General features: G+C 41.5%; 1 protein-coding gene across 1 annotated transcript in view; it reads left to right on the top strand.

Annotated features, from left to right (window-relative positions):
* Positions 1 to 22,054, top strand: part of Trpm6 (transient receptor potential cation channel subfamily M member 6) — a 195,961-nt gene that overhangs the window by 54,746 nt on the left and 119,161 nt on the right. Inside the window, exons 3-6 of the mRNA XM_045154985.1 lie at positions 772 to 845; positions 2,304 to 2,342; positions 9,449 to 9,626; positions 17,051 to 17,264. Of these exons, the coding sequence (XP_045010920.1) occupies positions 772 to 845; positions 2,304 to 2,342; positions 9,449 to 9,626; positions 17,051 to 17,264 (505 nt within the window). The remainder of the gene's footprint in view (positions 1 to 771; positions 846 to 2,303; positions 2,343 to 9,448; positions 9,627 to 17,050; positions 17,265 to 22,054) is intronic.

Below are 22,054 nucleotides of genomic sequence, written 5' to 3'. Positions count from 1 at the left end.
CACAGAGCCCCTTATAGATTCTGATTTACCTTCCTTACATCCCAGTTCTAGTACATCTGTATCTCTGAAGTTTTATCCACCCTTCTAATCTTATACTATGTGGAGTAAAAATATTTTTATTTTAGGACAAAGCCAAGCTTATGGGTGGTTGGCCTGTACGGTAGCTCCAATGTCCTGTGCCTTTGGACAGCCTATTCAGCTTACAGAAGGCTTGAATTTTTGTGACTTGAATTTTGTAGAAGGAGAGAGACTATTGGAAGGAATTCCAGTTCCTCTTGTGGTTTTAGGGATAATTATCAGTTTACAACATGAACCAACACTCTTAATGGTGGACTACCTTTATAGATTATGTAAAGATTTGCCAAGATGACAACCGTTTTTTGACATGCTTAGCAGTTTCTGATGAAACCTTACCCAAAGAGACTTAATGAGAAAGAAGTTTGAAGAACTTGATATTTGATAATGGTTCAAGGATTAAAGGTGCCCCTTAGCATACTTAAGAGAACATATTAGTTACAGCTTTACTAGAAACGTGTTACTCAAGGTGAGATTCTGTAGGGATTGACTTTGAATTTTTGTGTAAATATTTTCCTTATGTTATATGCTATAGAAGCACTGGCTTTTGCTTAGCCTTTTGGGGGAAGTCGTCTTGGCATTTTAATGAACATCTGTGATACCAAGATACGTCTTTCCTGTATGAACTGCTGTGGTTATGAGACTCTCTCAACTCAAGTATAAAATAAAATAATGACACTTTCTGTTGTCTTCCAGAAATCCTGGATTGAAGGTGTATTCCACAAGAGAGAATGTAACAAATTCATACCCAGTTCAAAAGACCCTCACAGGTACACATTTTTATTACATTCTTCTTTCTTAAGCCACACTACTTGGAATACTGTGGGAAGAAATGTAGAAAGTTAGTACTTATTCATTTTAGTACGTACATTTATTCTTTTCACTTTATAAAGGCATGGCATGGATATTATAGACAATATATAGAGAGACTTTTATCATACTTCAGCCCCAGCTCTGGTCACTAAGGACATTCCTGTGAAATATCTGTTTTAAGAATTAATGAATTACAAGAAGAGAAAAACTACACATAATGACTTCACTGTTGATGGTGTGGAATTGATATTCCATTTCCTCCTGATGGGAGGAGGGAGGCTGTAGGAAAGTGACACTGTGTCCCACCAAGATTGCATAAATCATTTATGGTATCTGCAAACTGAATAGTCATTCTGTTGTGAATATTCCTTATCCCCAACTGAAGTAGAATAAATTGGTCTGTGATGTTCCACACACTATGCAGATAATCTAAACTGGTGCTTTTGATCCATTTTCTTCCCAGAGTCCATTTGTTTGAGCAGATCATGGGCACCAGAGCAATGGTTAGAGTTTGACTGCTCAAAGTTCTTGACAACCCTTTGGAAAATCTACTTGTAGAACAAAGTTCAGCAATGCAGCTGGTGAAAGGGGAAAAAAAGGTCCATGGAAAATCCCTCAGGGTGATCAGGTCCATGAAAGTCAGATTGTATGTCATTGTCTGGGTGGAAACATTGAAAGGAAAATAGAGGAGCAATATTTCAATTAAGGGAGCCAGTCTATTTTAGATTACTTTGAGCTGTGGCCTTGTATTCATTTAAAGCTTAGAAATCACGAGTATATGCTATGGCAGGCAGCATGACAAAGTTCCTGAAATTCTAGTGCTTTGGGGATGACTAAAATAGTGTTGTTCTTTGCCTTTGTTAAACATTGACTAGTCCTGCCTTCATGGAATTACCCATGGTTTGTAAACCTTGTGATTGGAAATAGTCATTTTACCTGTTTACAACATGTTTGTAGAATGCCAAGGTAACACTTTTTTTTTGTCTCTTTATCTTTATGGTTTCTTATAATGTGATGGTGGGTGCAGTGGAAAGCAGGTAGAGTCCAAGAGGCTTTTGCCTCTGTCAAGGAAGAATCATCTCCAAGCAGACTTGAGTCTGGAGACACATCTCAGTGCTAGAGTCTGCTTAGTTGGACGTGAGGCCCTGCACTCAACCCCCCGCACCTGACAAGAAAAGCCCTGGTCTCAGGATGTAGCCCAGGCTGGCCTTGAACTCATGATTCTCTAGCCTTGGTGCTAGGATTCAGACATATGCCACCACACCTAGCTCCACTAATCATAATTATACGAATAATCTATGGCTTAGTACATTTCATGGAGAAAACAGGCTTTATTTGTGTGTGATTATAAAATAATAATGGATGGCCATGACCACATATATAGTAAACTAACAGTCTTCATTTCTTTAATTTAGATGTACTCCAGGCTGCCAAGTCTGCCAGAATTTAGTCAGGTGAGTTTTAGATAGATATGCTTCCTTTTCATGGTAAGTCATGGAGTTGAAAACTCACTGGAAGAGTACTTTCAGCCCTCCACAGCTTGTTTAGAGGTTCTAGTAGGGAGGCACAGCCACTCATATACGCTTGACTGAGAAACAGGCCTTCTCTATCGGGAAAGTGAGTATGCCTTTTCGGCAGGGGTGCCCACTGTATACTTAGGGAGGAAGGGGGCACTCTTCCAGCCAGGCAGATCATCTGAATTAACCCTCATGGAGTGACAGATGCATGGCCAGATTACCCTCACATTCTTCCCTCACATTCTTCTTAGATCTTAAATGCACTCAGTGCATCACACCTGTTTTTTCCCCTTTCTAAACAGGAGTGGGGAGGTGTTCAAAGTTGTTTCTGGTTTGATTGAGCTTGGTTATTTGACTGTAATAGACTGTGTGAGTTACATGGTTATTTGACTGTAATGGACTACATGAGTTACTGAGACATGCAATGTCTAAAGGTCCTTGGCAAGAGCTTTAAGTTATAATTTTGCTATACCACTATATGTGACACAATGAAACTCGGACTTGCATATGTAGAGATGTACAGGGTCTGTAAGTTGCAAATAATTGTGTTTGCTTACCAAGTTTATAGGCAAAACATTTGTACTGCACAGCCCACCAAAATTTGCAGTACCATGCAAATTATAATATTTTAACAGTGATACATATTTTAAATATGTGCCAGCAAGAGAATTTGCCTTTCTCTCTTTGTCAGTGAAGGAAAATGAAATTTCCTTAATTTTGATCATGCCCTAAAGTTTATTATGAGTTGAAACAACTTTGTCTTTTAAATTATTTATTTATTTACTCATTTGTTGGGAGAGGGGGCAGAAGCTTTGTTCTGTTTCCCAGGCTGGCCTCCAAGTTCTAATCGTCTTGCCTCAGCCTCACTAGTAGCTGAGAGTATGGGTTGGTATTTACCTCCACAATTTTTTTTTTTAAAGAAGGACTCATGTAATCCAGGCTTACCTCAAACCTAACATGTAGCTGAGGATGATTTTGAACTTCTTATGCCTTTACATTTACCTCTCAAATGCTGAGATTACAGGTGTGCACCAAGCACCATGTCTGGTTTATGAAGTGTTGAGAATCAAACCTAGAGTTTATGAATGACAGGCAAGCAGTCTACCATCTGAGATACACCCCCATCTCTGTTTGCTTCTTTATAGATAGATGCTTAGAATACTTGGTTATCTGCAAATATTTTGAAGTTATGAACAGAGAAATAATGAATATGAATACTTGGTACACCTGTAATTCCACTTGTATCTTGATTAACATTTGCTATATGAATCGATGTTATATAAGTTATAAATAAACATATATTGAGGTATATGGTCAAAAGATTTCTGCTTTTGCTATCCTGGACTTAATATATTTTATTGCATACCAAATCATTAAATCATTTTGGAAGATATATTCCAATATAGGTATTATATATAAGCCTATTTATAAATTACATAATTTATATTCTTACAACCTTATTATAAAGCCAGGCACAGTGATGCATACCTATAATCCCAGTAGTCAGGAGACTGAAGTAGGAGGATTGCTATGGGTTTGAGGCCAGCCTGAGACCACATAGTGAATTCTAGGTGAGCCTGGGCTAGAGTGAGACTGTACCTCAAAAAGCCAAAGAAAGAAAGCCACCTGTTCTATAATTAATGTCTACTCTTTTTTTTTTTTTTTTTTTTTTGGTTTTTCCAGGTAGGGTCTCACTGTAGCCCACACTGACCTAGAATTCACTCTGTAGTCTTAGGGTGGCCTAGAACTCATGGTGATCCTACCTCTGCCTCCCGAGTGCTGGGATTAAAGGTGTCCAGCTCATAGTGTATACTCTTTTTCTAAAATGTAACATGCATTATAGGCATAAACTATAAAGGCAAGAGATAGGTGAAAAATACTGGAATACTTTAGTAAACAGTAACAAAAGCTTTTGTTTCCTTCAATACTGTAATCTCAAAGGAGACGAGTTGTATTTTGTAGCACACCTCTACAGTCTCAGCGACTTAAGAGGCTGAGGCAGGAGGATCACTTAAACCCAGAATTCCAGGCCAGCCGAAGCAGCATACTGAGACCCTATGTCAAAAACGGATGAGAGGAGGTATAAAATCTACATGCATTCTTAGTATTTCAACTTCCATCCTAGGCAGACAGTGTGTGTGGGGCTTGAGAAGGATTGCTTTTGATGCCTTCTTACGTCCTTGTGCTCACACTGTTAGCATGACCTTCAGTTAGTAGCTGCTTTTTAAGATTTTCTTTTGTTGTTTGCTTCTTTTTTGAGGACTGAAGATTTTTTTTTTTTGGTTGCGAAAAGATGGTACAATTTTTTTTGTTCACTTAATAGTCACATGTAAACATGACATGCTGATGCATGCAATGTAGTGAACCCTTCTCTTCAAGTGTAGCAAGGGCACCTGAATTCATCATTATTAGTGTCAGTTTAATTTCTTGTTCATGTAAGTGCATGTGTGTAGGTCTATGTGTATGTGGGTATGGTTAAGTGCATGTGTGTGTGCATGTGTGTAGGTCCATGTGTGGGGGTATGGTGAAGTGTGTGTGTGTGTGTGTGTGTGCATGTGTGTAGGTCCATGTGTGGGGGTATGGTGAAGTGCATGTGTGTGTGCATGTGTGTAGGTGACTGTGTGGGGATATGGTGAAGCGTGTGTGTGTGTGTGTGTGTGTGTGTGTGTGTGTGTGTGTGTGTGTGCATGTGTGTAGGTCCATGTGTGGGGGTATCGTGAAGTGTGTGCTTGTGTGTGCATGTGTGTAGGTGCATGTGTGGGGTATGGTGACGTGTATGTGCATATGTGTAAGTGTATGTGGGAATGGTGAAGTGCCTCTGGAGGCAAGAGATTGACGTTCATTGTCTGCCTCAGATGGTCTACACCTTGCTTTTAAGACAAAGTGTCTCACTGACCATAGAACTCACTGACTTAGCTGGACTGGCCAGCCAGTAGGCCCTAAGGAGCCACATATCTTCACTTCCCCAGTACCGGTGAGTGCTGCCACACCCAGCATTAAACATGTATTGTAGCTGAACTCAGGCCCTCATGTCTGCCTGGCAAGTACTTTACCCACTGAGCCAACTCCCTAGCCTTTGGCTCATTCGTTTTTGAAGCATGTGTGTGTACATGTGTGTGAGTTCAGGAGCACACCTATACCATGGTACAAGTGGAGGTCAGAGGACAACTTTTGGGTGTTGGTTTTTACCTTCTGCCTCACCTAAGTCATCCATCACTTCATTAGCTTCTTTTATCTCCCCCTCACCATCCCTCCTTCCACGGAACCTTTTTTTTTCTTTGCAACTAGTCCTTCTACTCTGATGTCTGCCTTTTTCCCCCCTCTTTCACTATCCATGATAAAATATCAATTGGCCCAATGTTGTGCGGTTCTTATACAGGTAACAGCAATCACTGTGCTTTCATAAGTGCAGCAATTACATCAAGTCCCAAGACAGCATTCCCTAGTACTCCTCTCGTTCTCTGGCTCTTACAGTCTTTCAGCTACTCGTCTGCAATGTCCCTAAGCCACGGAGGGGCTTTCCTTTAGTGCTGAGCAGACTCTAGCCACTTATTCTTCTCACTTTTATGAGTTTTGAGTACACCAGTAGTCACCAACAACTTGTTGCAGAGTTCTAAAATTCTATGTATCCAAATTTTCTTTCTTTCTTTCTTTCTTTCTTTCTTTCTTTCTTTCTTTCTTTCTTTCTTTCCTTCCTTCCTTCCTTCCTTCCTTCCTTCCTTCCTTCCTTCCTTCCTTCCTTCCTCCCTCCCTCCCTCCCTCCCTCCCTCCCTCCCTCCCTCCCTCCCTCCTTCCTTCCTTCCTTTCTTTTTTTTTTTTTTTTTTTTGAGGCAGGGTCTCATTCTAGACCAGGCTGACCTGGAATTCACTATATAGTCTCAAAGTGGTCTCAAACTCATGGTGATCCTTCTACCTCTGCCTTCTGAGTGCTGGGATTAAAGTCATGTATCACCATGCTTAGCTTTTCAAATTTTCTTTTCTTTCTTTCTTTTTTTAAAATATATATTTATTTGAGAGGGAAGAGAGAAAGAGAGAGAGGGAGAGAATGGGTGCACCAGAGCCTCTAGCCACTGCAAATAAATTCCAGACACATGACCTACCTTATGCATCTGGTTTATATGGGTACTGGGGACTCCAACTTGGGTCCTAAGGCTTCACAGGCAATCACCTTAACGTCTAAGCCATCTCTCCAGCCCCAAATTTTCATTTTGGCTACTTCTAATTTATCAAAGATGAAAAATTTCTCATAGTTTTACAAACATAATATTCACTATATGTTATGTAACATTAGTTTAAAAATGTTTGTGTTTTACTTGTATGGCTTATCTTGTATAGTGAAATTCTAGCTATTTACATTAGATGATTTCAAAATTGTTAATTTTTAAGAATATCTATAAAGATTTTCTACCTTTAAAGTTATATTACATTACATAATATTATTAAAGTTATAATCGTATTAAAGTTATATTATATTCTATAATATTAACTCATTATTTATGTTTAGAATCAAGTATGTTTCATGGCCTTATGTTTACATATCTTCCTAGTGATGGTTTTACATATGTTTGTAATGTTTCATTGTTTCTTGCACTTATTAATATTCCTTCATTTTGATATGAACATTGTGTCTTGCATAAGGACATTCTCTTATTTTCATCAAGTTTTTCATATTAGATATATTTTAGCTTTCAAAAAACATTTATTTCTTTTTTAATTTTTTTGGTTTTTCGAGATAGGGTCTCATTCTAGCTCAGGCTGACCTGGAACTCACTATGTAGTCATAGTGTGGCCTTGAACTCACACCAATCCTCCTACCTCTGCCGAGTGCTGGGGTTAAAGGCATGTGCTACCACGCCCGGCCTAAAATATTCATTTTTTTATTTATTTGCAAACAGATAAAGATAGAGAGCACAGAGACAGACAAAATGGGCATGCCAGGGCCTTCAACCATTGTAAATGAACTCCAGATGCATGTGCTAAATTGTGCATCAAGTTTTATGCAGGTAATAGGGAATGAAACTTGGATCATTAGGCTTTGCAGGTAAGAGCTTTAACCACTAAGCAATCTCACTAAGCTTTAACCACTAAGCAACCCTTTAAAAATATTTATTTTTATATATTTGCAAGCAGAGAGAGAGAAAAGAGACAGACAAAAACACTTTTATTTTTTATTTAAAAATTTTTTAGAGAGAGAGAGAGAATTGGCATGCCAGGGCCTCAGCCACTGCAATTGAACTCCAGATGCTTGCACCACCTAGTGGGCATGTGTGACCTTTGGCTTGCCTCACCTTTGTGTGTCTGGCTAACGTGGGATCTGGAGAGTTGAACATGGGGCCTTTGGCTTTGCAGGCAGGTGCCTTAACCACTAAGCCTTCTTTCCAGCCCCAGGAACACTTACAAATGTTTTTTTGTTTATTTTTATTTATTTATTTGAGAGTGACAGACAGAGAGGAGGAGGAGGAGGAGGAGGAGAAAGAGAGAGAGAGAGAGAGAGAGAGAGAGAGAATGGGCACACCAGAGCTTCCAGCCACTGCAAATGAACTCCACACACATGCACCCCCTTGTGCATATGGCTAACATGGGTCCTGGAAAATCGAGCCTTGAATGGGGTCCTTAGGCTTCACAGGCAAGCGCTTAACCGCTAAGCCATCTCTTTAATTTTTAAAAATGTTAACCACTTTAAAATGCAGAGTTCTATAATGCTTAATACATTAATATTGTGCAATGGGTCTCCAGACCATTTTTAAAAGTTTGTGTTTTGCATGTGTGCATGTGAGTGTGCTTGTGTGTGTGGTATATGCACGTGTGTGTGCAGATGCGAATACTGAATGAACACACATACAGAGGCCAGAAGAGAACATCAGGTGTCCTCCTGTATAGTTCATCTATGTGATTCCTTAAGATGGAGTTTCTCATTGAACCCAGAGCTCCTGTTTTTTGGTCATATTGATCAGTAATTTTCCCATCTTGGCTTCTCATAGGGCTGTGGTGTTACAGGTATGTGTGGCTATGCCCAGCTGTTTGTGTGGGTGCTACAGAATCAAACTCAGGGCAAATCAGGCCCTCCTGCTTGTACAGCATGTATTCTTACCCACTGATCCATCTCCTTAGCCCTTAAAAACATTTTTTTTTGAGACAAAGGTATCCCAGGCTGTAACCATACTGTACCAAGGATAGCCTGAAATTCACTATGTAGCCCAGGCTAATTTTAAACTGGTAGCAATCCTATTGCCTCAGTCTCTCTAATGCTGAGATTATAGGTGTGAACTACCATACCCAGTTGGATCTCTAGAACTTTATGGTCTTATAAAACTGAAATTATATACCTATGAAATAACTTCCCACTGCCCTTTTCTCTGTGCTCTGGTGTACATCATTTAACTCTGAGTGTGTCTGAGTTTGGATCCTTTAGATAACTCATAAAATGGAATCAATTAATATTGTCTTTTTTTGTGACTGGCTTATTTCAATTATTATGTTCTCAAGATCCAAGATTTCTTCATGGTGTAATGTATGTAAGAATTTTCTTCCTTTTTGAAGCTTAATAATATTCCAGTATATGTACATACCACATTTTATTGATCTAGTTGTCTGTAGATTTTTTTCCCATTCATGACTCCCTTTTGTTTGTTTGTTTGTTTTTTGAGGTAGGGTCTCACTCTAGCCCAGGCTGACCTGAAATTCACTATGGAGTCTCAGGGTGGCATCGAACTCACGGCAATCCTCCTACCTCTGCCTCCCAAGTGCTGGGATTAAAGGCATGCGCCACCACGCCCGGCTCCATTCATGACTCTTGTGAGAAAAGACTATGAACATGAGTACACAAAAAGGTTACAGTTTGTTTTAAATCTTCCTCAGATGGCTTTGTGTCTAGGTGAGAAGGAAATTCAAAGGTATAAACAACCCAATGTTATAAAGGTAATATAAATCTTGATGTGAATTTCAAAGAATTATTACTATATAGTATCTATATAGTAGTCTAGGAAGATAACAAACATTGCATCAATTTTCCATTTTGAACTGACTTGTTTTCCTGAATTTAGGTGTTACTGTGGACGATTGAGTCAAGACCATGATGGGATAGGTTATGCTTGGGCCCTCTCAGCTGCTGAAGGCAATGGAAATGAACAGTGGTCTGTTGAAAAGGACACAGTGGAAAGCCCTACAGATGCCTTTGGCACCATCAATTTCCAACATGGAGAACACATCTACCATTCCAAGGTTTGCTAATAACAAAAATTATATTGCTGGCTTTGAACAGAGGATAACCTGAAAATGTGCCTGAGGATAGACAATGTGTCTTTATTGCAAAAGGATCCATGTTAGGGATCCCGTTGTCAAATCGAGCTTTTCCCTCTCTGCCCTCAGTGTCTGAGGATACTGGACCCTTCCTCAGCATGTGTCCAGCTTGGTGTTTGAACTTCTTTCAGCGGGCTATGGTTTGTTATCCTTGAGACAATTGCTACAGTGCTGTCTGTTTTCTTCTTTTTTTTTTTTGTATTTATTTCACACACACACACACACACACACACACACACACACACAGAATGAATGAATGAATGAATGAATGAATATGGGCATGACAGTGTCTCTTGCCACTGAACACTCCAGATGCATGGACCACAGTGTGCATCTGGATTTATGGGTCCTAGGGAATTGAACACAGGCTATCAAGCTTTGTAAGCAAGTGCTTTTAAACACTGAGAAATCTCCCCAGCTTGGGACTGTTTGTTCTCTTAAGGGATATAGTAAAGTCACTAAACAGGAACAGGTTGTATTAGCTAGCTTTCTTTTCATTTTTAACTTTTTATTGATGACTTGCATGCATATAGACAATGTATAATAGACATGATCATAATCCCAATACAGCACCCTCCCTTTTCCACCTCCGAAGTCCCCCCTCACCAAATCCCTTCTTCTTTCCAACTAGTCTTTCTTTTGTTTTGATGCCATCACTTTTCCCCTGCTGTTATGCAGGAGTTTTTAGGTAGTATTAACTGCTGTGAGGTGGTGGCTTTCTTCTGGAAGGCAGCACTGTGAGCACTCCTTCCCTTCCTTTGACTCTTACATTGTTTCTGCCACCCCTTCCATAGTGGTCCCTGAGCTTTAGAGGGTATGATAGAGGTGTCTCAGTGCTAAACATACCACCATCATTTCTTCTCAGTGCTTTGGTAAGTTTTTGAGTCCTCCCAGTGGTCACTGCAATCTAAAAAGAGAAGCTTCTCTAATGGGCAGTGAGAACAGCATTGATATGTGAGCATGAACATAAGTATTCAGGGCAGTCTGGTAAGTATATATATCCATTTAGCCAGACAACAGTAATATTTTCCCCCTAAGCCTTATTAACTCCTCAGCTATAGGCTTTTGATTAGGTTTTCAGTGTGAGACATGGATTCCCTTTCATGGAATGTTCTTTAAATCCCATCAGAGAGCAGCTAATTTTCCCCAAAACAGGCAAGCCACCATTGCCCCAGGTGGTACATTTGGAATGGTTGGCCAGCTGTAAGGCTTGCAGGATCCACTGCTGCTTAAGACTGTTTGACTCCCCCAACCCCCAACAGGTTGCCTAGCTCTTTTTAACATCATTACAGCTAGTCAGCAGGCAGAAGGCTTCCAGCTCATCTCCAGCTTGATTTCTGTGTCCTATAGCCGAAACATGTGGTGTTTCAGTCTTACCGTCTAGTTCTGGTGGGCAACCAAGACAAGCTAAGCTTTCTGTCATGGTTGCTTGGCTCTGATTTGTTGGGCTTGTAGCAGTGTTGTGTGTCACAGCAAGCAGAGGGGCTGTTCACTTCTGAGCAGCTGTCATGAATACATTATGTCAGAAACATGATGGATGTGTTTGTGTCTCTCTAGAATGTCAGAATTTATTTTTATTTTTATTTTTTTGGTTTTTCGAGGTAGGGTCTCACTCTGGTCCAGGATGACCTGGAATCGACTGTAGTCTCAGGGTGGCCTTGAACTCACGGCGATCCTCCTACCTCTGCCTCCCGAGTGCTGGGATTAAAGGCGTACGCCACCACGCCCGGCTAGAATTTATCGAATAACAGCAAATTTACCAGCTCCTTTGGTTTTAATGACTGCAGTTTTCCAAATATTATCAGTTTTCCTTGATAGCTGGTCATTGACAAATACAGGGTATTTTTACTTCCAATCAGCAATTTAATTACTGATATCAGCTCCTGGACTGCACATTGCACATCACACTATCAATCATCTATCTATCTACATAAATATATATGTAGTTTACAGATGGGGTTAAAGAGCCTTCAACAGAGTTTAAGGTGTTCCTGGAGGGGAGGCCAAGGGCTGATACAGATGCAAAGGGAGCCTCAATGGAAGGTAGATAAAAAAATAAAAGACAAGCTAAAGAGAGAGTGGAGTTGTGAAGGGGAAGGTTGGGGAGGAGAGGGAATTATCATGGTTTGTTATCTGTAAGTATAGAAGTTGTCATTAAAAAAATAATTTAAAAATACAAAAAAAAAAAAACCCTCATTGTCTCAACCTTTGGCTTTAACAAAATTTCCACCCCCACTTCTGCAAAATCCCACCGAGGGGTGTCCCCAACAGAATGGGGGCAGGGATGAGGAAAAAGAGAGTACCAACACAAGATGTACCCATAAGAAACATGTTGATAATAATAATAATAATAATAATAATAATAATAATAACAACAACAACAACACATTTAAAAAAACCCATTAAAGGTTTGAAGGAGGAGGCCCTGTTGCAGAGTTAAGTCTCTGGGTCAGAGTTGGGCAGATCTGCCTGGGAGAGATGTGTGACTGTGGAGACCATATAGATGGACAGCCATTCACATAGGTCCCATCAATAGTGGGGACTGAACCAAGCTGAAGCTCCTGGGGACCATCTATAGTTCTTGGCTTGCCAGCCCCTTCAGGCATACACTAGGTGGTCAGATGATAGGTAGGTGGCAAGCATGGTCATCGCAGTGTTCCCTTTCCTCCTCTTTATGGGATGCAGGTGAGGTCTGGTGAGTGTGATAAATAATTAGGAATGCAAGTGCTTATATGGTCCCAATTTACATTGACAAATGTATAGGGTAGCACCCTTTTCACTTTTAGGAATAAGTTATTTATTATTCTGTGCCTTATGAGTGGCACTGGACACATGGTATTGGTAATGAGTCTACTGAGATGCTGAGTCACTCTACCTCCGTGTTTGCACTCAAAATGGAGTCAAATACTCATAAAATCGAGTCTCCCAGAGCAAGGCACAGACAGAAAAATCACTGTTTGACTCAAAGTAGGACAGACACAGCCTGTTCCCAACAGCTGCAAAGAGAGAGAGGGAGGGAGGGAGGGAGGAGGGAGAGAGAGAGAGAGAGAGAGAGAGAGAGAGAGAGAGAGAGAGACAGAGGGAGGGAGGGAGAGGGAGAGAGAGAAAGAGGAGAGAGAGGGAAGGGGAGGGAATCAGAGTAATAATATATCAATAACTTTTCAATAGCATGCCCCAATTACCTAATTTCCTCCTACTAGACTCCACCTTCTAAAGGTGACCAGGCCTTTAAAAATGTCTCTTTGAGGACACACCAGACCCAACTGTAGCACAGTGTCAACAGGTTAACTGTCCCTCTTCTCTCTTGTTCGTGTTGCCTACTTGGTGCTCTTAGCCCAGCTGGCCCAGCTTTCCCAGCTTTTCCTTCCTTTCTCTTCCTTTCCTTTCCCTTTCCTTTCCTTTCCTTTCCTTTCCTTTCCTTTCCTTTCCTTTCCTTTCCTTTCCTTTCCTTTCCTTTCCTTTCCTTTCCTTTCCTTTCCTTTCCTTTCCTTTCCTTCCCTTCCCTTCCCTTCCCTTCCCTTCCCTTCCCTTCCCTTCCCTTCCCTTCCCTTCCCTTCCCTTCCCCTTCCCCTTCCCCTTCCCCTTCCCCTTCCCCTTCCCCTTCCCCTTCCCCTTCCCCTTCCCCTTCCCCTTCCCCTTCCCCTTCCCCTTCCCCTTCCCCTTCCCCTTCCCTTCCCTTCCCTTCCCTTCCCCCCTTTCCCTTCCCTCCCTCCATCCCTTTTTCCTTTCCTTTCCATTCCATTCCTTTTCCTTTTCCTTTCTTTCTTTGAGGCAGGGTCTCACTGTAGCCTAGGATGACCCAAACAAAACTTACTCTGAAGCCAGGAGTAGCCTCAATCTCAAAGTGATCCTAGTACCTCAGCTTCCCTGAGTGCTAGGATTAAAGGTGTGTGCCACCACTATTATATAAATTATAGTGTGCCCAACTATTATTTATTCTTCTTTTTAAACTTTAAAAAAATATACAATATTTCTTTTTTATTTTTTATTTTTTTTAATTTTTATTTATTTATTTGAGAGCGACAGACACAGAGAGAAAGACAGATAGAAGGAGAGAGAGAGAATGGGTGCGCCAGGGCTTCCAGCCTCTGCAAACGAACTCCAGACGCGTGCGCCCCCTTGTGCATCTGGCTAACGTGGGACCTGGGTAACCGAGCCTCGAACCGGGGTCCTTAGGCTTCACAGGCAAGCGCTTAACTGCTAAGCCATCTCTCCAGCCCAATATTTCTTTTTTAATAAATATTTTATTTTATTTTATTTATTTATTTGAGAGATGGAAAGAAGCAGAGTGAGATAGACAGCAAGAGAGAATGGGCACAGCAGGGCTTCTAACCAGTGCAAACAAACTTCAGATGCATGTGCCACCTTGTACATCTGGCTTATATGGGTACTGGGGAATTGAACCAGGGTCCTTTGGCTTTGTAGGTAAGCGCCTTAATTACTAAGCCATCTCCCCAACCCCTTAACTTTTATTTTAAATTTTATTTTTTGCTTTTCTTTTGAGGTAAGGTCTCACTTTATCCCAGGCTGAGTTGGGATTCACTCTGTAGTCCCATGCTGGCCTTGAACTCATAGCAATCCTCCAACTTTTGTCTCCAGAGTACTGGGATTAAAGGTGTGCAACACCATGCCTGGCTGTTATTTCTTCTTGTTGTTGTTCTTTTCAGCTTACTCTTTTTAAAAATTATTATTATTATTTTAAAAGATTTTTTGTTCATTTGTTATTTATTTATTTGAGAGTGACAGAGAGGGGGGGGAGAGAGAGAGAGAGAGAGAGAGAGAGAGTGGGGGGGAGAGGGAGAGAGAATGGGCGCACCAGGGTCTCCAGCCACTGCATACGAACACCAGACACGTGTGCTCCCTTGTGCAACTGGCTAACGTGGGTCTTGGGGAATTGAGCCTTGAACCAGGGTCCTTAGGCTCCACAGACAAGCGTTTAACCACTAAGGCATCCCTCCAGCCCCAAAATTATTGTTTTTTAATAACAACTTTCATGATTATAAACAATATCCCATGGTAATTCCCTCCCTCCCCTCACTTTCCCCTTTGAAACTCTACTCTCCTTCATATCCTCTCCCCTTCTCAATTAGACTCTCTTTTATTTTGATGTCATGATCTTTTCCTCCTATTATGATGGTCTTGTGTAGGTGGTGATGGGCATTGTGAGGTCATGGATATCCAGGCCATTTTGTGTCTGTAGGAGCATGTTGTAAGGAGTTCTACTCTTGCTTTGGCTCTTACATTCTTTCTGCCACCTCTTCAGCAATGGACCCTGAGCCTTGGAAGGTTTGATATAGATATTTCAGTGCTGAGCACTCCTCTATCACTTCTTCTCAGCACCATGCTGCCTTCTGAGTCATAACAAGGTCATTGCCATCTGAAAAGAGAAGGTTCTCTAACCAAAGCGAGAATAGCATTAATATATGGTATGAACTGAGCAGTTTGATGAGCATAGTATATACACTTACTGTTATTTATTTTTAATCACCTTCATGTATTCATTCTTGTTTTCATCCATTCAGCAAATACTATGTGTGCCTGAACTTGCTGTACCCTGAAGAGAATACATTCTCTTACCATTTTGTAAGGAAAAGAGCAAATCCACAGACAATTATCACACAGTGGAGGAGGAGGCTATATAAATGTAAAACAGTTGTTTGAGAGAAGGAAAAGGGTAACCCCTTCTGTTGTAGGGGGAGGACACAGCAAGTGAAAAGAAAGCCATTTGAAAGTAGAAAAAGTAGGGTTAAGCTGAGATCTGAAAGGTGAATAAGATAAAGGATGCCCAATGGGGCTGAGGGGTAGTTTGTGCAAAGGTTAAAGAAGATTCAGGAAAACTGAAAATATGGACAGATTGATCTGAGGCCTCGCATGTTTTAAGCTCACTTTAGGCTCTCATTGTGTTGTGCACTGGAACACAATCTAAAGGGTGTGTCAGAAGAGAAGAGCCCCTGGGTTCTGTCATCCTTCCGGTTAATGTTGAGTGCTGGGAAGGTGTGGCTGAGCCGACTGTTGACTTCCCTCCCCACAATCTCTCCCCTGGCATTTCACAAAGTATCCCAAGAACTCTCCCTGCAAACCAGATTCTGCCTGAGGAGAAGTACCCTTTAATGTAATCTTCAGATAGCTTTTGGGAGAAAGACACTAGTGCTGATAATGTTGTTTCTTGAGGCTGTTTGCACCCAAATCTCAGAGAGCAGAGTTTTCAAGGAGGGCTGAACAGATTTAGAGTTGAAGAGGAAAGAACTGGGGCAGAACCAGGCACACTGGGCTGCCTGCCCCATTGCCCCTACTACTTCCAGCAAATGAACAGCCTCGTGGCCCGAAGCTTCTTCTGCTATTGTGATGTGCAGTGAAGCCAGTGCCAGCTTGGTGGTGTCTGTTGTCAGCTCAGTCGTGTCTGTCCATCCATGCTCTCTACACTACTTATTCTGGGATAGACACATCATCCTGGTGGTCAGAAAGTCCAAGATTTTAATTACAAAATAAAGTGATGACATATTAACAAGTTCAAAGAGGAGTAGTAAATTGCTCCAAATTACTGTCTTCATTTGGAAGGTAGTGTGATAATTTCTACTTGCCTGTATGTAGGTTCCATCTGAAGTGTTTTATTTTTTTATTGGCACAGATTCAGAATTCATGGTTTGTAATGTGCACTTTTCTTTCTGTATATCTGGCATATTCTTGCTGTGGATGGGCGTATGCTGGAAGAAGGCCGACTTATCTCATTAGTATAGAACTTGAGTGGCCTGTAGATTAGGCAACCTGCAGTGTGATTCTGTGGACTTTAGCTGGTGTGGATTTTCCTGATCTTCTATTTTGCTTACACTGAATATTCAGAAATGAGAATTAATTTTGGAAGATAAATGTTTCAAAGGGATAATGGCATTTAAGGAAATGGTTTAAATGAATTTTATAATAATTTCTTCAAGAATATTCTAAATTCTACAAATATATGTAGCCTTGTCAGTATCCTTGTCAGTAGCCCTGACATTTATGAAAATTCACATTTCACCAACTTCTTTAGGATTTCTAATGGCTTTGCTGATGTAGTGATTTGGGCCATTTGTTTGAAGTATTTTTGCCTCACCTCAGGCCTTCTGGGGAACATTGGGGGCCAGGCCATCAACCAGAGGAAGTTTTCCTACAGTGACTTACAATTCCCAGAAGGAACTTAGAGGAGGTGTGGGATCTTTAAAAGCAAATGTTTATTCTGTGAAAGTGAACTTTCAGAGAGCCCCCAGATACTTCCGGCCAGGTTGTGACCCTGACAGTTGCCTGCTGTGAACTCTTTGTATCTCTCCCGCCATTTACTCTTCTGCTCATGGGTCCACACTGTCTTTCAGTATATTAGAACTTCTTATGACACAAAACCTGAGCATCTGCTGCATCTGATGTTGAATGAGTGGAACATGGAGCTGCCTAAGCTTGTCATCTCTGTCCATGGGGGCCTCCAAAACTTCAAGATGCCATCCAGGCAAAAAGAGATCTTTAGCCAAGGCCTGGTCAAAGCTGCAGAGACAACAGGAGCATGGATCATAACAGAAGGCATCAACTCAGGTAAAGCTCATGGCTGGCTCTCCCCCCCCCCCTCCCTCTCATTTTCCTCTGGCTCCTCTTTCCAACTGGGAATCAGGCAGTTTGACATGGAATCTCTGCTCTTCGGCGACCCCGAGCAGTATGGTGTAGTGAGGAAGAATGACACAGAGAACAAAGCTGGAGGAATCCTTGGCCTTTCCTGGAATGTGCTTTTATCATTACCAAAATCTGCGATTTTGACTGAACTTCAAATAAACTTCTAGCAAAGTCTTTGCTGAGCCTCAGTCTACTGAACCTTTGTCCAGAGAGACCAAGGAGACTTTGAAAGAGAAGTGTCTATTCATGGAGCGCTTATAGATGCTAGCCAGGAAAGGATCAGGCCTGGGTTGAGTTGCACCAGCAGCTAGACTAGATAGCAGTTGGAAATGTGTCCTCTGGACCCCAAAGACAAGAACATTCTTATGATGAAAACTTGGGGAAGGAAAGCAGATTAATTTTGTATTGAACTTACACTGGCTATAAATAAAAGGAGTGGGATAATGTGAACCGAGGAGAGAAGGCAAGGGAGACAGTGCATACAAGTTTTCCTTGCTTCCGGATTGGCTAGGGATGAGGGCCTGGGAAGTTGGTTTGTAAGTAGTAGCCAGTGGCAGCAGCTCAGGTTCAACATGGCTTCAGAAATGTAGAGCAGGATTTTGTTGGCTTTGCCCTGTAGCTATTTACTGATTCACATCTTTCTTCCCCATCCATCCCCTGGCCTGTCTAATTAAATTTAGGTCATTCCAGAATTTGTTTTTGTTATCAAGATTATTCAAGGGTGCAAAGGAGATCACACAGGTGTATAGTGTGCATGGGCCACAGTGCTAGCTAATCTGTCATCATTGTCAAATTCTCAAATACTAGAGATGTGACATACAGAAAATCTCAGTGATCGAGTTGATGAAGAGTAAACAGTTCCTCCGTTTTCATGTCAAGGTTTCCAGTCCACTCACTGTCTCTATCACTGACTCTTCCATACTCTAAAATCTGATATTCAGGAACCTCATTCAAGCCATGTCCTGGGCTCGTGCCAGTAGCCCCAGTACACAGAAGACTGAGGCAGGGGAATTGCTGCGAGTTTGAGGCCAACTGAGCAACATAGTGAGAGCTTGTCTCCAGAGCAATTTTATTTTATCATTATTATTGTTTTTTGGGTTTTTTTTTTTTTTTTTTTAGGTAGGGTTTCACTCTAGCCCAGGCTGACCTGGAATTCACTATGTAGTCTCAGGGTAGCCTTACACTCATGGCGATCCTCCTACCTCTGCCTCCCAAGTGCTGGGATTAAAGGCATGTGTCACCACATGCCTTTTTTTATTTATTTTTATTTTATTATTTATTTATTTATTTTAGAAAAATAAGCATACAGTGGCCCCTGCAGGTCACTCTTTTACTTGGGTTTATGTCCTGTCTGCACAGAAGAACCATTTATGGAGCTTTGGAAAAGACAGGTGGCACAAGCAGCTGGGCTATCAAGGTGGGGTTTTGGAGTAATTTACAGATGGCTTGAGAACAAGTAGCCCCACAGCCCCTCACGTCCCACCACTCTGTTGCTAGCCTTCCATCTTCTCTTTATTTCCTTCCTTTGGATGTGTGTTTTTGAAGCCAATGTCTCAATTAAATTATGCCCATCCTTTAAGATTGACACTAGATGCCACCATACTTGTGAAACATCCTCTCATGGCACAGAGCTATTCACTCATTGCTTAATTTTGGCAGCATTTGCCTCTTCAGCACCTGAGATATATTCATATTAACCTCACACATTTGGACGCATCTGTATTAGATTTCCTTCCTGGTGGTACACCTTGGGCCAGGGCCTACACATTGCTTGAGTATATAGCAGTAAATATTGGTTGGACATAATTGCTTCCCTTCCCTTCCCTTCCCTTCCCTTCCCTTCCCTTCCCTTCCCTTCCCTTCCCTTCCCTTCCCTTCCCTTCCCTTCCCTTCCCTTCCCTTCCCTTCCCTTCCCTTCCCTTCCCTTCCCTTCCCTTCCCTTCCCTTCCCTTCCCTTCCCTTCCCTTCCCTTCCCTTCCCTTCCCTCCCCTCCCCTCCCCTTCCCTCCCCTCCCCTCCCCTCCCCTCCCCTCCCCTCCCCTCCCCTCCCCTCCCCTCCCCTCCCCTCCCCTCCCCTCCCCTCCCCTCCCCTCCCCTCCCCTCCCCTCCCCTCCCTCCCTTCCTCCCTTTCTTCCTTCCTTCCTTCCTTCCTTCCTTTGTGCAAGGTCTTTCTCTCTAGCACAGGCTAGCCTTGAACTTGTGACCCTCCTGACTCAGCATCCTGAGTGCTAGGATGAAAGGATTGTATTAGTGCACCTAGCTGTACTAATACATACTTGGTAGTTCATCTTATACATTTTATAGATGATAATTCATTCATGTTCTTGGAATAAACTGAAGTTGGCAGGGTTCTAAGTTATAAGTAATATTGTATAGTACTGTTTGTACTTGCAGTAACAAAGGGGTGTGCTAGGGAAATTTCACAGAGTTTAGGAAAAGGCAGAAGTAGATGCTTTTTCTTTGAGTAACTATGTTAAATGACTTATTTTACTTACTCACTTTTGGTGTGTGTGTCTGTGATGTATGTGTATATGTTCATGTGTGATTATGGATTCACAGGTATTATGGCATATGTATGGGGGTCAGAGGTCAAAGTTCAGCTGTCAGTCCTCACCTTTCATTTGAGTCAAGGTCTCTAGTTTTTCATCCCACTGCTTACTAGGCTATCTGGCTCTGAAACTTTTGAGAAATTCTCCTGTTTCTGCCTCCCATTCTGCTACAGGAGTGCTGGGATTATAGATGCCCATTTCAGCTTTTATATAGGGTGTTAGGATCTAAACTCAGATGTTCACACCTGTGCAGCAAGCACTTTATCCACTCATAAAGCCCATATTTAATGCTTCTTTTAAAAATAAAAGTTTAGCAGGTCATGGTGGTGCACACCTTTAATCCCAGCACTCAGGAGGCAGAGGTAGGAGGTTTGCTGTGAATTAAAACCACCCTGAGACTACAGGTCAGCCTGTGCTAGAGTGAACCCCTGCCTTGAAAAGTAAAACAAAATAATTATAACAATAAAATAAAATTTGGATTAGGATAACTAATCTAAAGGAGGGTGAACAGTAGTGGGATATCATTGAGGTCATTCTTATGAACAAAAGAAATGTAACATGAGAAATACTCGGAGCTGACCTACACAACCATCCATTTGCTGGTCCAACCATTGCTCCTTTAGGGCTTCAGTACTCGAAGAAGGGCCCTGGACCAGCAGCATCAGTACCACACCCTAGGCCACACCCTAGACCTGTAGTCAGAGCCTACATTTACAAATACCCCATAGATGAATCTTATGCAGATTTTAATTTGGGAAACTCTGCTTATAAGATCCTGACTTTTTTGAGATGGTTCTGAACTATAATTGAATATAATTGGCATGAATAGTTTACAATTACTTAAATTGAATGCTATCAGCCTTCAGAATCTACCATGCATAAAGCATGTGGGTAAAAGATGAGTAACATGGGTCATATGTTAGGGGATGGGGGAGGCTATGAGAAACACAAAAAAAGCAAATATCTAGAAATTGGGGCTGATTAGTTGGGAAAGAAAATATTCTGAGAGCACAAGAAAAGGGAATTGAGTTCTAGTTTTCCTGACTCCTGAAAGGCTAGGTGAAGGACATACCACTGGATGTTGGTCCTGAACAAGGCAGAGTTGGCAGCTTATTGTCAGGTACAAACTTACAGAGGGAGACATGTGTAGAAATAAGTGATAAAGGTACTGGCTGGACTGGGTATCATGTGGTGGAAGACAGGGACAGCAAGGGAGTCTAGATGCAGATTTGGTGCCATGGAATGATTCTCTGTGTGACAGAGAGCACCCAAAGGGATTTTATTCAGAAAAAAAAAAACAAAAAACAAAAACAAAACTAGAGGAGTGACATAGATGTTTTTCACCAGGATGCCCAAGATAGAATATGTATTAGGATCACTGGTAAGGTAATTCAAGACCACAGCAATGCTGGCCAACCAGCCAAATCAATATCTCTGTTGGGGCAGCTGGTTCCACAGTTGACATGGATGTGTTCCTGCTAACTTGAACCAAATACTAGAGATGACTCAAAGGGAAAATTAGAAATTAGGTTTAAAGAGGATATTCCAGAGACAATAAATGGGTTTAGTGCCATATGTCAGAAACTAGTAATATAGCAATGTCTGAGACTGTATGAATCACTTTGTCAGAATAGGTAAGACTTGGTAACTCATAAAGAACACACACTCATTCTCTCATATCATTGGGTGCAGGCCAGTCCTAGATCAAGTGAGGTTCAAACAGCAGCATCTGAGGTGGGCTCTCTGGCCATGCTCTCGCATGATGGAAGGAAAACAAAGCCAATACATTCTCAGAGCTCCCTTTTATAACAGCATCAATCCACTTGTGACAATAACGCCCTCAACCCCTAATACCTTCTATCTGATTGTCAGGATCAGTTGTTGCTAAAGTTAGGCAAGGAGGGAAGGGTAAATAGACAATATGGAGAATTTTCAGGACAGTAACAATATTCTCTATGATACTATAACAGTGGAAATATGTCATTATACATTCATCAAAACTTGCAGAATATCTAACACCAAAAGCAACCTATAATGCAAAATATGATTTGTGGGTAATGATATATCAAAACAGAGTTGTTGATTAAACTAAATGTACCCTTCTGGTGGGGAGGTTGTGTCTGTGTTGGGTAGGCTGTGCAGAGGAATTTTCCATTTAAGTACAGAT

The sequence above is a fragment of the Jaculus jaculus genome, chromosome 1, assembly GCF_020740685.1.
Source record: "Jaculus jaculus isolate mJacJac1 chromosome 1, mJacJac1.mat.Y.cur, whole genome shotgun sequence".
Lineage (NCBI taxonomy): Eukaryota > Metazoa > Chordata > Mammalia > Rodentia > Dipodidae > Jaculus > Jaculus jaculus.
Note: the sequence above shows the minus strand (reverse complement) of the source record. Positions and strands in the feature narration are given on the sequence as shown.